Genomic DNA, 16,002 nt, shown 5'->3' on the forward strand with positions numbered 1-16,002 from the left:
AGTGAAATGGAGATGCCTCCTATGCCAGCATGAGATGCAATATGTTCTCATGCAGCTCTTCCTCTATTGTGACACCCTCTAAACATGGAAACTATCTAGATCAGTTCATGGGTATTTTTAATTAGCAAAAGCTTTATGCAAAATGTCTGCATGCTTAACATTTTCATTCATTTTATTAACATTTTCCTGAACTAAGGCTGTTGGTGTGGCATTATCACAGCACAGGAAAGCAGCCAGGTCCAGGCTAAGTTGTATACTGTGTCCTGGGTCCCTGGAAAACCCATATTTCCACTCACAAATTATTGTACTGGTTGAAGGTATCTTTCTTCAGGATAAAACACCAAGTAATTTCAAAATCAGTGACATAAGCAGTATCTAAACATTGAAATGGGATGCTGGAGATAAAATAACAAATTAAATATTTCTCTTTAGCTGAACTGATGAGTACAATAAGTATTGCATGATTTTTTTAAAGTTTACAATTTCTAAACATTCATTACAAATGATATAGAGTAATAATATTAGCAATACCAAGTATATATAATTTTTTATACCTTTCCTTTGTAGTAGGAGACACATGTAGTATTATCATGTGATTTGCTTATTTTGTTAAGTAAATTTTTTATCACAAGTATAACTTGCATTCAAGTCTATTCTTTGTTCTCCTTTTCTGGACCTCATAATCCAGAGTTTAATTATGTCAGTAGCAAAGTAATCATTAAAATTTTTCTTCACAATTTGAATTATATCACAAAGTAAATATACTGAAAGTAAATTTGAAGGAAAGTGAACCTGAAATGTAAAAGGATAGAGTACTAATGAAAGAATAAAAGATAATTATGAATTGGCATATAAATTAAACTTAGTAAAAATAAAACTAAACCTTGATCAATATGTATCAATTATTTTCATTTTTTATTCTCATTTTAACTTCTTCTTTTTTTAATAGTGGTTTGCAGTTAGGTAGTTGAAAAGAATTTCCACAATTATTTCTCAGTTTTTAATGGCTATTTGGGAGTGATGGAGAGGCCATGTGTTAAATTTAACCATGTTAAGTTTTCCTGTATCTTTTCCTTTCTGTTAGGAAAAGGAAGAGGACAAATCAGACACCTCAAGTTCTCAGCAGCCTAAAAGCCCACAAGGCCTGAGTGACACGGGATATTCTTCTGATGGAATATCAGGTTCACTTGGTGAAATTCCAAGTCTTATTCCAAGTGATGAAAAGGATTTGCTTAAGGGACTCAAAAAGGATTCTTTTTCACAAGAAAGCAGCCCTTCCAGCCCCTCAGACTTAGCTAAGTTAGAAAGTACTGTCCTGTCTATTCTGGAAGCTCAGGCAAGTGCACTTGATGAAAAGTCAGAAAAGAAAGCACCACCCCAGGAGGTTTCTTCTGAGCAGCCTGTGGACCAGCTGAAAATGCAGATTTCTTCAGAAACACTGGAAGTTACTGTTCCAGAAGAGGAGCTCAAGGAGACTCAAGAAGAAAAGAAGGAGACTTCCAAAAAGGATGGCCAACAATCCATTCCTTCTAGTAAGGACCCTAAAGAAAAGTCTGAGTTTTTCGATGATGTAGCTACGAGAAGACAGCCCTATGATTCAATTGACGACAGTAGTGAAAGTGAAAACTCACCTGTCCCACAAAGGAAACGGAGAACTAGTGTTGGTTCATCTAGCAGTGAAGAGTACAAACAGGAAGACAGTCAAGGGTCCGGGGAAGATGAGGACTTCATTCGAAAGCAAATCATAGAAATGAGCGCTGATGAAGATGCTTCTGCTTCAGAAGATGACGAGTTCATCCGGAACCAGCTCAAAGAGCTGAGCAGTATCACGGAGAGCCACAAGAAGGAGGAAATGAAGGGGAAGGGGAAAGCTACTGCAGGGAAACACAGACGACTGACTCGAAAAAGTAGTGCAAGCTTCGATGATGATGCAGGGAGGCGACATTCGTGGCACGATGAGGATGATGAGACATTTGACGAAAGTCCAGAGCTGAAATACAGAGAAACTAAAAGTCAGGAAAGTGAAGAACTTGTAGTTGCTGGAGGAGGCGGGCTCCGTCGATTTAAAACAATTGAACTGAACAGCACCATAACAGATAAATATTCCGCAGAGCCATCGCAGAAAAAAGCAACTTTGTATTTTGACGAAGAGCCAGAATTGGAAATGGAAAGCTTGACAGATTCACCAGAAGACAGGTCCAGGGGAGAAGGGTCTTCTAGTCTTCATGCTTCCAGCTTCACTCCTGGTACATCTCCTACATCCGTGTCCTCACTTGATGAGGACAGTGACAGTAGCCCAAGTCACAAAAAAGGAGAAAGCAAACAGCAACGCAAAGCCCGGCACAGATCACATGGCCCTCTTTTACCTACCATAGAAGATTCTTCAGAAGAAGAAGAATTGAGAGAGGAAGAAGAATTATTAAAAGAGCAAGAAAAACAGCGGGAATTAGAACAACAACAAAGAAAGAGTTCTAGTAAGAAATCAAAGAAAGACAAAGATGAACTTCGAGCTCAGAGGAGGAGGGAAAGACCAAAGACGCCACCCAGTAATCTCTCTCCCATAGAAGATGCGTCTCCAACCGAAGAATTACGCCAAGCAGCAGAAATGGAGGAGCTCCATAGATCTTCATGTTCTGAATACTCACCTAGCATAGAATCAGACCCAGAAGGTTTTGAAATCAGCCCAGAAAAAATAATAGAAGTACAAAAAGTTTATAAATTGCCCACAGCTGTGTCTTTATACTCTCCAACAGATGAGCAATCTATTATGCAGAAAGAAGGTGGTCAAAAGGCATTAAAAAGTGCTGAGGAGATGTATGAAGAAATGATGCATAAAACCCACAAATATAAAGCTTTTCCAGCCGCAAATGACCGAGATGAAGTGTTTGAAAAAGAGCCTTTGTATGGTGGGATGCTAATAGAGGATTACATTTATGAATCTTTAGTAGAGGACACATACAATGGGTCAGTAGATGGCAGTCTGCTAACAAGGCAAGAAGAAGAAAATGGATTCATGCAGCAGAGAGGAAGAGAGCAAAAAATTAGACTCTCAGAACAGATTTATGAAGATCCCATGCAGAAAATTACAGATCTCCAGAAAGAGTTTTATGAACTGGAAAGTTTGCATTCTCTTGTGCCTCAAGAAGACATTGTTTCAAGCTCTTACATCATTCCAGAAAGCCATGAGATAGTGGATCTGGGTGCTATGGTCACTTCTACCAGTGAAGAAAAAAAATTATTAGATGCTGATGCTGCCTATGAAGAACTCATGAAGCAGCAACAGATGCAGTTAACACCTGTATCCAGCCCCACCCAGCCCCCACTAGGGGATGACATGACAGAGTCCACCATGGACTTTGACAGGGTGCCAGATGCATCTTTGACATCAAGTGTTCTCTCAGGAGCATCACTTACAGATTCAACCAGCAGTGCAACACTCTCTATTCCAGATGTTAAAATAACCCAACACTTTTCAACAGAAGAAATTGAGGATGAATATGTAACTGATTATACAAGAGAAATTCAAGAAATAATTGCCCATGAATCACTGATTTTGACCTACTCTGAGCCTTCAGAAAGTGCAACATCTGTCCCACCCTCTGATACACCTTCTCTCACATCATCTGTTTCTTCAGTTTGTACCACAGATAGCTCCTCACCTATTGCTACCTTGGACAGTATAACCACAGTTTATGCAGAGCCAGTGGACATCATAACTAAATTTGAGGATTCTGAGGAAATTTCTTTGTCGACCTATTTTCCAGGCAGCATTATAGACTATCCAGAAGAAATAAGTGTATCTTTAGATAGAACCACCACACCAGGAGGTAGAGCTAGTGCTGATCACGTTGTTATTCCCTTATCTGATGAAGTACCTTCTATCACAGAATCTGTAGGAACTAAACCCGAGGAGCCAACTGCTGACACTATTTCCACTGACTTATCTATATCTGAAAAAGAGCCAGTGAAAAAAGTCAAGAAGGAAACTGAGAATGGAATGATTCTGGAAGTTTTGGAAGCTTATGAAGATAAAACAAAAGAGTCTGAGGCTGAACTAACAAAAATTAGCTTATTTGAACCTATGTTTGACCAACTACCTTCCTCTACAACAGCCCTTCCAATGAAGGAGCAGCTCTCGTCTACCTACTTTTTACCCAGAGATGTCTTTGGTCAGGAAAAACCTCCATCACAGTTACCATCTGGCAGTCCTTCTGCTGCTTCTCTTCCAACTAAATCTCGTCCATTCCTCCGAAGTTCTTCTTTGGACATATCAGCACAACCACCTCCACCTCCTCCTCCTCCACCTCCCCCTCCTCCCCCTCCTCCCCCTCCTCCTCCTCCTCCACCTCTCCCCCCACCAACCTCACCTAAACCAACTATTCATCCTAAAAAAAAGCTCACAGTTGCAGCTCCAGTGACTCCAGTTACTCCTGCTACACCTCTGGCTGATGCTATTACTACTATAGGGCCACCAGTTGTTCAGAGGGGTGATGAGTTACCTGTAACAAAAATATGTACCACTGCACCTCCTCCTGTCCCTCCTAAGCCTTCTTCAATTCCATCTGGACTTGTATTTACACATAGGCCTGAGCCAAGCAAACCTCCAATTGCCCCCAAACCAGCAGTTCCTCAGCAACCAGGAACTGCACAAAAACCAACAGATACATACCCCAAACCAACAGGTCTATCTTTAACTTCAAGTATGACCTTAAATTTAGTGACCTCAGCAGATTATAAATTGCCTTCCCCTACCTCCCCACTTTCCCCACACTCTAACAAATCTTCACCAAGATATTCCAAATCCCTCATGGAAACCTATGTGGTTATTACACTGCCATCTGAACCTGGAACTCCAACAGATTCTTCAGCTAGTCAAGCAATTACCAGTTGGCCCCTGGGATCACCCCCAAAAGATCTGGTTTCCATTGAACCAGTGTTTTCCGTAGTTCCTCCTATAACATCTACAGAAATTCCAAGTTCTCAGCAAATGCTATACATTTCAGGAGCTTTGGAGACATTTTCTGCTGCCCCTGTTGTAACACCATCTTCATTTCAAGCAGCTCCAGCTTCAGTTACACAGTTTCACACAACTGAGGTCTCCAAGGCTGAGGTTTCAGTTGCTAGAAGTATAGCCCCTAGTGTTGGTCCCAGCAGTGTTTCTATATCAATTCCTCCAGAGCCTCTTGCTCTAGATAGCCTACATTCAGAGAAGCATCAGTACAAGGAAAACGGAAAGTTGCAACTTGTTGGTGATGTCATTGATTTGCGTACAGTACCAAAAGTAGAAGTTAAAGCAACTGAAAAATGTATGGATCTTTCCGCTTCTGCAATGGATGTGAGGAGACAGACCACAGCAAATGAAGTTTATGGGAGACAAATTAGTGCTGTCCAACCTTCTATTATAAACCTCAGTGCAACTTCATCAGTTGTGACACCAGTATCCCTGGACACTGAGACAGTGACTATTGCTGCATGCACAGCTACTACAAGTTATACTACAGTCACAGAAAGCCTAATGAGTACAGAACATACAATGACAGCACCACTCCAGCTTACTAAAACAAAGCATGCTGAGTCCCCATACAGGATGCCAATTAGCCAGGCCTTTGCTGCAGTTAGAGAGGAAGCTCCAATCAACTTATCTCTAAGTACTTCAGCACATGCAGTAACATCGGCCATTACAAAACCTGTCACTGTGCCTCCTGTTGGTGTCACAAATGGATGGACTGATAGTATTACATCTCAGGGGATCACTGATGGGGAAGTGGTGGATCTCAGTACAACAAAGTCTCATAGAACTATTGTAACAATGGACGAATCTACTTCAGGTGTAGTGACCAAAATAATAGAAGATGATGAAAAACCTGTGGATTTGACTGCAGGAAGAAGAGCAGTGTGCTGTGACATGGTTTATAAGTTACCTTTTGGAAGGAGCTGTACAGCACAGCAGCCTGCAACTAGTCTGCCTGAGGATCGCTTTGGTTATAGAGATGACCACTATCAATATGATCGTTCAGGGCCATATGGTTACAAAGGGATTGGTGGAATGAAACCTTCTATGTCTGACACTAACTTAGCAGATGCTGGACATTTCTTCTATAAAAGTAAGAATGCTTTTGATTATTCTGGAGGAACTGATGCAGCAGTAGATCTAACTTCAGGGAGAATTACTACAGGTCAGTATGATATGGCAACAGACCTTTCCTTGAAATATCATTATGGTGTTCCTCATCTCATTTCAGGATGAAAATGCGGTCCCCATTCCAATTTTGTTACTTTTTCTCTTTCTTTGGATGTTTTGGCAATATATTTTTTGAATACATGTGCGCTTTTGTTTCTTCAGTTTTTAATTTGTTCTTCCCAGAGTTACCTGCATGTGCCTGCATGTTCAACATTGCTTTTATTCCGCACATAATTAGGTTAACCTATGGATTTGCATGTGGTCCCATTCATTATATTCATCAAGATGAGATACCCAAAAAGCATCATTCGTTCTGAGAACTGGACTATAACTCTACCCTGTATTTCAGGTGAGGTAATGGATTATTCAAGCAAGACTACAGGTCCATATCCAGAAACAAGACAAGTCATTTCAGGAGTTGGAATTAGTACTCCACAGTATTCCACAGCAAGAATGACTCCACCTCCAGGACCCCAGTATGGTGTGGGCAGTGTTTTGAGGTCATCTAATGGTGTTGTCTATTCTTCAGTAGCAACTCCGATCCCCTCCACATTTGCCATTACCACACAACCTGGCTCTATTTTCAGCACCACTGTGAGGGATTTGCCTGGTATTCATACAACTGATTCAGTGACTTCATTATCTGCCCTGCACCAGAGCCAGCCTATGGCTAGATCATATTTCATAACAACAGGTGCCTCCGAAACAGACATTGCAGTGACTGGTATTGATATCAATGCCAGCTTGCAAACTATTACTATGGAAACTCTCACTGCTGAGACAATAGACTCTGTTCCTACTTTAACCACAGCATCTGAAATATTTTCTGAAATGGTGGGAGATGAAAGCACTCTTTTAATTGTCCCTGAAGAAGACAAACAGCAGCAGCAACTTGACTTAGAGCGTGAGCTCCTAGAACTGGAGAAAATTAAGCAACAGCGTTTTGCTGAGGAACTAGAGTGGGAGCGACAGGAAATTCAAAGGTTCCGAGAACAAGAAAAGATCATGGTTCAAAAAAAGCTGGAGGAGCTGCAGTCTATGAAGCAGCACCTTCTCTATCAGCAAGAAGAAGAGCGGCAGGCCCAGTTCATGATGAGGCAGGAGACACTAGCCCAGCAGCAATTACAGCTTGAGCAGATCCAGCAGCTGCAACAACAGCTTCACCAGCAGCTAGAGGAGCAGAAGATTCGCCAGATCTACCAGTTTAATTATGACCCTTCTGGAACTGCTTCCCCACAAACTACTACAGAGCAGGCAATTTTGGAAGGTCAGTATGCTGCCCCAGAAGGTGGTCAGTTTTGGGCAACTGAAGATGCAACCACCACAGCTTCCACTGTAGTGGCCATTGAGATACCACAGAGTCAAGGATGGTACACGGTCCAGTCTGATGGTGTCACACAGTACATTGCCCCACCTGGCATCCTGAGCACTGTCTCAGAAATACCACTAACAGATGTTGTTGTAAAAGAGGAAAAACCACCCAAAAAGAGAAGTTCTGGAGCGAAAGTCCGGGGACAGTATGATGAGATGGGGGAAAGTATGGCAGACGATCCCCGAAGTTTTAAAAAAATAGTGGACAGTGGTGTACAAACGGACGATGAAGATGCTGCTGATCGGAGCTGTGCAAGCAGGAGGAGGAGAACTAGGAAAAGCGTTGATACCAGTGTCCAAACTGATGATGAAGATCAGGACGAGTGGGACATGCCTGCTCGATCAAGGAGAAAGGCTCGTGCGGGGAAATATGGTGACAGCACAGGAGAGGCTGACAAGACCAAACCCCCTTCTAAAGTCTCCAGCATAGCGGTCCAGACAGTAGCAGAGATATCTGTGCAAACTGAACCAGTTGGAACCATAAGAACACCTTCCGTACGAGCTCGAGTGGACGCCAAGGTAGAAATAATTAAACACATTTCAGCACCTGAAAAGACTTACAAAGGGGGCAGTTTAGGATGTCAAACAGAAGCAGATTCAGACACACAAAGTCCTCAATATCTGAGTGCCACATCTCCACCCAAAGACAAGAAACGCCCAACACCTTTAGAGATTGGTTATTCATCTCACCTTCGGGCAGATTCCACACTCCAGCTGGCTCCTTCCCCTCCCAAATCTCCAAAAGTCCTTTATTCACCCATCTCACCACTTTCATCAGGCAAAGCCTTAGAATCAGCCTTTGTACCTTATGAAAAACCCCTCCCTGATGATATAAGTCCACAGAAAGTACTGCATCCAGATATGGCTAAAGTTCCCCCAGCAAGTCCTAAGACAGCCAAGATGATGCAGCGTTCTATGTCTGACCCCAAGCCTCTGAGTCCAACAGCAGACGAAAGTTCCAGGGCTCCTTTTCAGTATACTGAGGGCTTCACGGTAAGCGTGATTCTTTTCAGTTAGAAGACAATGGATGAGTTGCTATTAATCATGTGTTTTCAGACCTTAGAAGGTAAATAAAAGCTTGTGGTAATCTAGAAATCTAATACTAAATGTCAGGGAAGACTATTGCATTGGAAATTTGAGGAAAAAACAGAAAAGCATATGTTTAAAAACCAAGGGAAGAAAACATTCTGTGAGGCAAAATGAGAAGGTTTTTTGTTTTTGTTTTTGTATGGAATGATGTGTGTGTGTGTGTGGGGGGGGGATTGTTTCTTTTTTGGTACCAAGGATTGAACCAGGGACACTTAAACACTGATCCACATCTCCAGTCCTTTTTAATATTTTACTTAAGATACAGGGTCTTTCTGAGTTGCTTAGGGCCTCACTAAGTTGCTGAAGCTGACTTTGAACTTGAGATCCTCCTGCCTCAGCCTCCCAAGCTGTGCCATTTTGCCCAGAAAGAAGGGTATTATTTTATGATTTATTGAGATTGAATATTTTGTTTTAATATCAAAATATCCCAAATATCAATTGTAAATTGATTTCAGTGGGTATTCATTTCTAAACATGATGGAATAAACGTTGACTATAAAACAGATTTGACAAAGAATGTTCATAAGTTTAGATTCTAAGTACTGGAATTCATTAATGGGAAGGTTTGTGGACATCATCTGGTCCATCTTTTCTTCTTTCAGCTAGAATGTTTACATTAAAAATCTTAGGATGTTACTATTCAAAAAAGAGCATTTCTAGGACTGGCAGATTGAAAGAATAATATAATTATCATACTTCATCCATGCTTATTTTATATCTGGAAACTTTGTTAGCCTAACCTCAAGTGAGACTTGGTCCTAGTACTTGTAGAAGCAAAAGGAATTTTTATGTTTGTTTGAATAGTAGAGAATATTTAAAAATGTGTATATATGCTTTGAGGGAAAACATATAGATGTTTTAGACATATTTGTGAAAATCTCTATAAGAATGAGAATTATTAATAATCAGTTATGAAAGCAGGCATATTATAATTAAGAAAATCTAATATGTAGCTATTTCAGGAGGTGCCTAATAAGTACCATAGTTCAACTTAAAACAAGTCTTCTATTCAAATTAAGAGCTCTGCCTAGTGCACTAGTTTCTGGACTCTATGTCTTTAAATCCTAACACTTCTAAGTAGGTGTTTCTGTGATAATGCCATATTTTCACTGGTCCATTTGTGTTAAACACTGGCTGTGGGTTAAAAAAATACATTACTATATATCACTGTGAGTCTCTTTGTAGATACAAAGACAGATCGATAGTCATATTACTGTTAAAATTTTTAAATTTTCTAATTTTACAATGGAATTTTGCTATCATATTCTTATTTATTAAACAATATATCTAAAAAGTAAAAATGTCATCAAGTGAGGTTCAGAGACCATATCTATAGAGTCAGAGAACCATTGGTGCATTGTGATTTTATCCAGTTTGACTAGTAATTTTTATTTCAGTTACAACGTGTAGATATTTATTTTTATAGCTGTATTCTATACATTCTTTTAATGAGTCAAGTAGAAAATTTTAAAATATGTTTTTACAGTATTTAAAAGTAATATTCCTATTCCAGGCATTTGTCATTAAGAAAAAAAAACAGGCTTTTATATTTGGTGTACTTAATATCTCTCCATATACTCTTTTTTTAAAAAGAATTTCTTTTTTTAGTTGTAGATGGACACAATACCTTTATTTTGTTTATTCATTTCTTTATGTGGTACTGAGTATCAAACCTAGTCCCTCACGTATGCTAGACAAACACTCTACCACTAAGCCACAACCCTAGTCCCTCTCCATATATTCTGAATTCAAATGCACTTAGTTAAAAAAGAGATTCAAGTTACCAGTATTTTTCCTGACAGTATTCATTTTGGATTTGGCAATATACAATAGGGTTATACAGGTTGCACTACAGATTGTGTAAACAATACTGATTAATAGTTTAGTCATAAAAATGAGTAAACTTATAAAATAATACTGAGTGTGAAAAATCTTAGGTGTATTGAGCTTTGAAACACAATGTTCAGAAATTCTTCCAAATGGTCAAAATCAATGCATAATTTAATGTGAACCAACTATATATGAAGTCAGATTTATTGTGCACAAAGTAGACAAATTTATAAACTATCAAAGATCTTTTTTTAGCATTTTAGATACTTTGAATTTAAGATGTGAATTTTAAATTTTTATACAAATGACTAGACATGCTTTGAAACTATTTTAAATTAAATTTCTTAATTCTAACTATGGATTACTAGATATTAAATGTACTGAGATCTTCCTGAGTGGTAGTCAAAGTCATGTAAATTTAAGAAGTCTAGAGCTCAGTAGTTTACAGATTGTAAATTTTCACAAACTAATAAAATTGGGGGGTGGGGGAATTAACGTTTATTGGGCATTAAGATAAAACAAGTAACATAATACAGTGTGGACGATATATGTTATACTATACAAGATTCTATGTTATCATCTCCTTTTCCCAAAATGTCAGGAAAGGCTCCAAGAGGAAGTTCTAGGCATGAAGGTTGTACTGTCTGTTGTACCATGATGAGAAAAATTGAATTCATTCTAAATAGAGGCAATTAAATGTACAGAGGTCCAGAATGATGGATATATGCACAGCAAAGAGGAGGAGAGAGTTTACTGTAAATGGAACTGGAATGTTGAGGGAGGGCCAGATAGCAAGGAATATAATTTGGGTTTTACGTACATTAACCCTGACAGCCTGGTCCAGAACCCAAACAGTTTTTATTTCCACTGTGCTCTATAACCTGGCCCCTTTATACTCTTGCCTTCCCTAGAGTCAAGTCTCTAAAAAGCAATGAGGGTGATTTTCTAAAATGTACATTGGGTTATTCCACTGGCTGCAGAGCTTAAACTCACCAGTAGAGTTACATCAATTTCAGAATATATGATAAATTTCTTAATAGGGCCCCATATGTTATGATATCTGCCTGTCTCACCACCTCAACCACTCTCCAGACACCCACAACTCCTCACTCTGCTCCAGCCAAGCTGTTCTTGGATGCACCAACCTCACCCCATCCAGGGATCACATCTGGATCTCTTCCCAGATCTTTGCATGTCTCACTCCTCTGTACAGATTTCTGCTCAGATTTCACCACCACAGAGATGCTCTCCTTATTTGATTCTGTTAAATGTCTACCTATCACCATAAGTCTCTATTTCTGCCCCTAATTTGCATGGATCACTTTTTAAAGACGTTGTGTATTTCATTGAATATCATCTTTTTCTTTTTTTATTAATTCTTTAATTTATATACAACAGCAAAATGCATTACAATTCATATTACACATATAGATCATAAATTTTTCATATCTCTGGTTGTATACAAAGTATATTCACACTAATTCTTGTCTGCATACATATACTTTGGATAATGATGTCCATCACATTCCACCAACATCTTTTTCTCCAGCAGAATATAAGTTCTTATTTATGGATGAGGATTTTTGTCTGTTAAGTTCACTGTTAATAGGTTCTCTTGATAATTTATTTGGTTAATCTGATGTGTAAATTAACCTCTTTAGCCATCAAAGTTTTCATTTTGAAGGATTCACAAATTCCCAACTCCCACCTGAACTCTATTGGTATTGACAAAAGCAAAAGCAAAACCATATTTATCCTACTGCACTTTCTGTGTAATTCACTGTTACAGTATTTTCTTCTGCTTTCTCCTCTTTGTTCTTCCATTTCCTTAATGCATGACACTACATCTTCTCAGGATTTATTTTAATCCAATATTTTGGTATGTTTTGTGGGTTATCTCTAGCTTCATTTCTATGAAATTTTCATAGACCACAGCACAAAAATATGTTCTTCATGCCCCCTCTCTTTCTTCTATACAATGAGAGATTTGTATCAGTACTCCAGATAATCAGTAACTTGAAGAAAGTGGGCTAATTAACCATGTTCTTTTCTAAGTCAGAGGAGAAAGTGATGTCATCCATTGCAAGAAATAGCAAGGTAAATTAAAAAATTTTTACTTGGAAGTACAAGGGTTCTAATTTATTCCAAGATTTATCTCTCTTAAGCCATAAGAATTTTTAATGAGATTTCTATTAAAAAGATAGTTTTCAGAATAGCTCATGCTTTATCAATGATAACACATACTATTTTTTTCACTTTGAAAGGCTACACTTAAATATTTTTACCAATACATGACCATAAAAGTACATAAGCCATGAAGTGCTGAACTATTGTATCCTACTTTTTGACTTTTTTAATAATTTGAGGGCTTTTTTAGTAATAGGCAGACTCTATTAAAATATTTTTGTTTCAGAGTTTAAGCCAGAATCCTATTAAAAAGCAGATGGTGTTCATGAACTGATTGTTACAAGAATATGTTTTGCTTCACTGATTGCTGTTTGATAGCTATTTTTAAGATTTTGGGAACTTTTCAATATCTATTTCTGAGAGAAATTTCCATAGCATAAATTGAGAAATTCTACTTTTGTCAACATTTTATTTTTATCTTCTTCTAATGTGAAGAGTTTAGAAAATAATGGCCATGATGGCCAAATGGGATTTGAAGAATAATACTTATTAGGGTTTTTTTCATTGCCCTTTTTGAAAAGCTACATAAGAAATCAATGTATTAAAACTTACTTTCTTGAAATCAGCTGTATTTAAGGATATGAAAAAACAATGTTCACATATATAAAAAATATTCGTATATTAAAAGACAGGCTTTGTAAATGATAGAAGACTCATTCTGTATCTTAATCTTCATTAATAATGAAGACATATTACATATTTCTTTTTTAAGATTTAAGCCTTCTACCTTAAAATCCAACTATCTTAAAATAGAAAGTACTATATTAGAGTTTTGCAAAAGAAATATCAGTAAAATAATTTATAGTCCTTAATAATCAAGAAGATATGGTAAAATCAATTAAAAACACAAATGAATTCACATATACAAATGGGAGTGAGTACAAATTTTTAAGGTGATTTCAATTTAGTGTTCAGTAATTAATATTGCTGTTTCATTGTAATCACCTTTAACAATTGATTCCACAACAAATCTTTGCATGCTGAAGGAAAGATCATTTTTGTTACACTTTTCAGATATCCGTATTTCAAAACATACAAATTGACATGACTTTTTAGGAACTGATTTATGTTACAATTGCACAGTGAAGACCTCTGCCAAAACTTGTTAGAATATTTGATATACCAGCATAGCTACCACAGGGAGTCTTGACTTAACCAAGATTTTAGTATGACTGACCAAGTTAAATAACACAGAGCATTATTTAATGTGTATTGACTTCCTAAATATTGTATCATATTAGTTTTAAACAATTCATTACACTTCCTATTTTTACTACTTGAGAAGTTTATATTGGCTTTATGATAAAGCTACACAAATCTTCTCCCAAATATATGTCCCCCAAAATATACACATAAACATGCATGAATTTTTTAATATCTCTATATATTTGTAAAATTACTAATTATTTAGTACTTCATAATTTGTTGCATTAGTGACTATTGACAAAAAAGTGAACAAGCAACTAAAAATGATTTTAATATAAAAATTTGAAAAGTTTGGGGTATATTTTGAAATGCATATTTTGTGGTAGCATCACAGCAGGTTCCCATATTTGTTTGGCTATTTTTTTATCATATTCAACATCATAATATATATTTATATTAAGCAATATCCATACATACAGTCTGCATATACACATAAAATACTTAAGACTTATTGCCTTATATAACAGAATAAAACATTTCACATATTTTTCACATAGTTGCTTTGTCAAGTTACAAAATACTTTCTGTATGCTTTATGTTGATTTAATTCTATATTTTAAAAATGAGAACTCTAAAGTTGAGATCACTGTTCTTTGTACCCCTACACCTACCAAATATCAATACTGTTTGCATTAAGTAAGCCTCCACCATTATGTACTAACAGTTCTGTATGTAGAATGTTAAGTAGAATTTGAATTAGGAAAGCAAGAGAATAAGCATGGGAAGCTAAATTGAGTCTTAAGTGAACTAGTAAATAAACAGGTAGTTTGCCTGAAGCTATAAATAGCAAAGGGAATATTTACCTATTTTAATTTCACCTTAAGAAATTAGAAAGGATTCAGATTAAAACAGTGGAAAAAATTAATTTCAGTCCTTGATAATAATATAAGATATTGTTAAACTGGATTATAAAACTGCTATTTTAGTTGGTTTTCTTAACAAAGTGCCTTTGTGTAAGCTTTTTGAAAGGGCCACTTACAATTTTATAAAATTACTAGTAAAAACACAAATGAAAGCTTAGCATTATGGAGAACAATGAGTAACTATTGAAATAATCAAAGTTCAATAAAAATAGATTTGAAACTAAATGTCATTCTCCTTCTTCTTCCTTCCCAACTGAATGGTTAAAGTGTACGAAAAATACACAAAATTTGTTCTGCTTCTCTGATAAACCATTTTAACTACACGAGTAAGTCACTTTTAATCAGGTATATATTTTAGCATGACAGGGGCAAGTAAAGTTCCTCTTTTTTTTTTTTTTTTCATTCCCCCTACCAGAACTCAGCCCTAATTATAGAGCTCATTCTCCAAGCAGAGAGGACACTTAAATAGTCTAGTCATTTACTTCTTTGAACCTGGGCCCAAATCACTGCTTAAAGAACTAATTTACTCTAAGTGTAAGAATTTTAAAATCTTCTTAAGTCACTTCACATCCCAACATTAATTTTTCCTTTGACATGAATAAATGTCCATGAATTTCTTCATTGCGCTATAGGTATTGAAATGACAGTAATAGTTCTAACAAAAATAACAATGGCATTGTATATAGAAAAAAAATCTTTGCTAGTGGTTTCAAAAAGTTCTTCTATTTATGTCAGGAGTTGATATCTATAAATGTTCATACAAAGGCACAGCAACCAGTAAGCTCATGTTTCCTTGATTATTCATTTGGAAAATCACTTAATAATGTAGTCACTTCAACCTCTGTTCTTATGGTACTAAATAGGGAAAAATGAGAAAGGAGAGGAAAAATTAGACTTTTAAAATGACATTTAGTAAAAATGTTGTCATTTTTGATGAGTACTTGAGTTTTATATTCTATATCAACAATAGAATATTTCTTGACACTAATATGATTTAATTTACTATCCCTTAATCAATGTTAATTGTATTATTTTCTAAAAAGCAAATGCTTCCATAGACCATATGGAATATGAGCCATAGTCAAGTACTTTACAAGAATGTTTTATTATTTAATTTTAGAGGAGCTTTTTCACATGGTTTAGGTTTATGAATAAGAGATATTTTATTCATTGGAAAGATAAAACCATGTCTTAGATATTTTAATGTCATGTTTCAAGGTTGTGCTCCAGACCAAAGAATAATTAATAAATGATGGAAAAATAAACAACAATAGA

At 36.7% G+C, this 16,002-nt stretch overlaps 1 protein-coding gene across 1 annotated transcript in view; it reads left to right on the forward strand.

Moving 5' to 3' along the window:
• The window catches only part of PCLO (piccolo presynaptic cytomatrix protein), a gene marked incomplete at both ends in the record, with an annotated part of 403,276 nt that overhangs the window by 203,548 nt on the left and 183,726 nt on the right, over positions 1–16,002 (forward strand). The window contains 2 exons of the mRNA XM_081287316.1: positions 1,085–6,176; positions 6,531–8,545. Coding sequence (XP_081143442.1) covers positions 1,085–6,176; positions 6,531–8,545 — 7,107 coding nt within the window. The remainder of the gene's footprint in view (positions 1–1,084; positions 6,177–6,530; positions 8,546–16,002) is intronic.

Source organism: Spermophilus citellus (genome assembly GCF_964194105.1).
Source record: "Spermophilus citellus genome assembly, chromosome: 3".
In the NCBI taxonomy this organism is placed as follows: domain Eukaryota; kingdom Metazoa; phylum Chordata; class Mammalia; order Rodentia; family Sciuridae; genus Spermophilus; species Spermophilus citellus.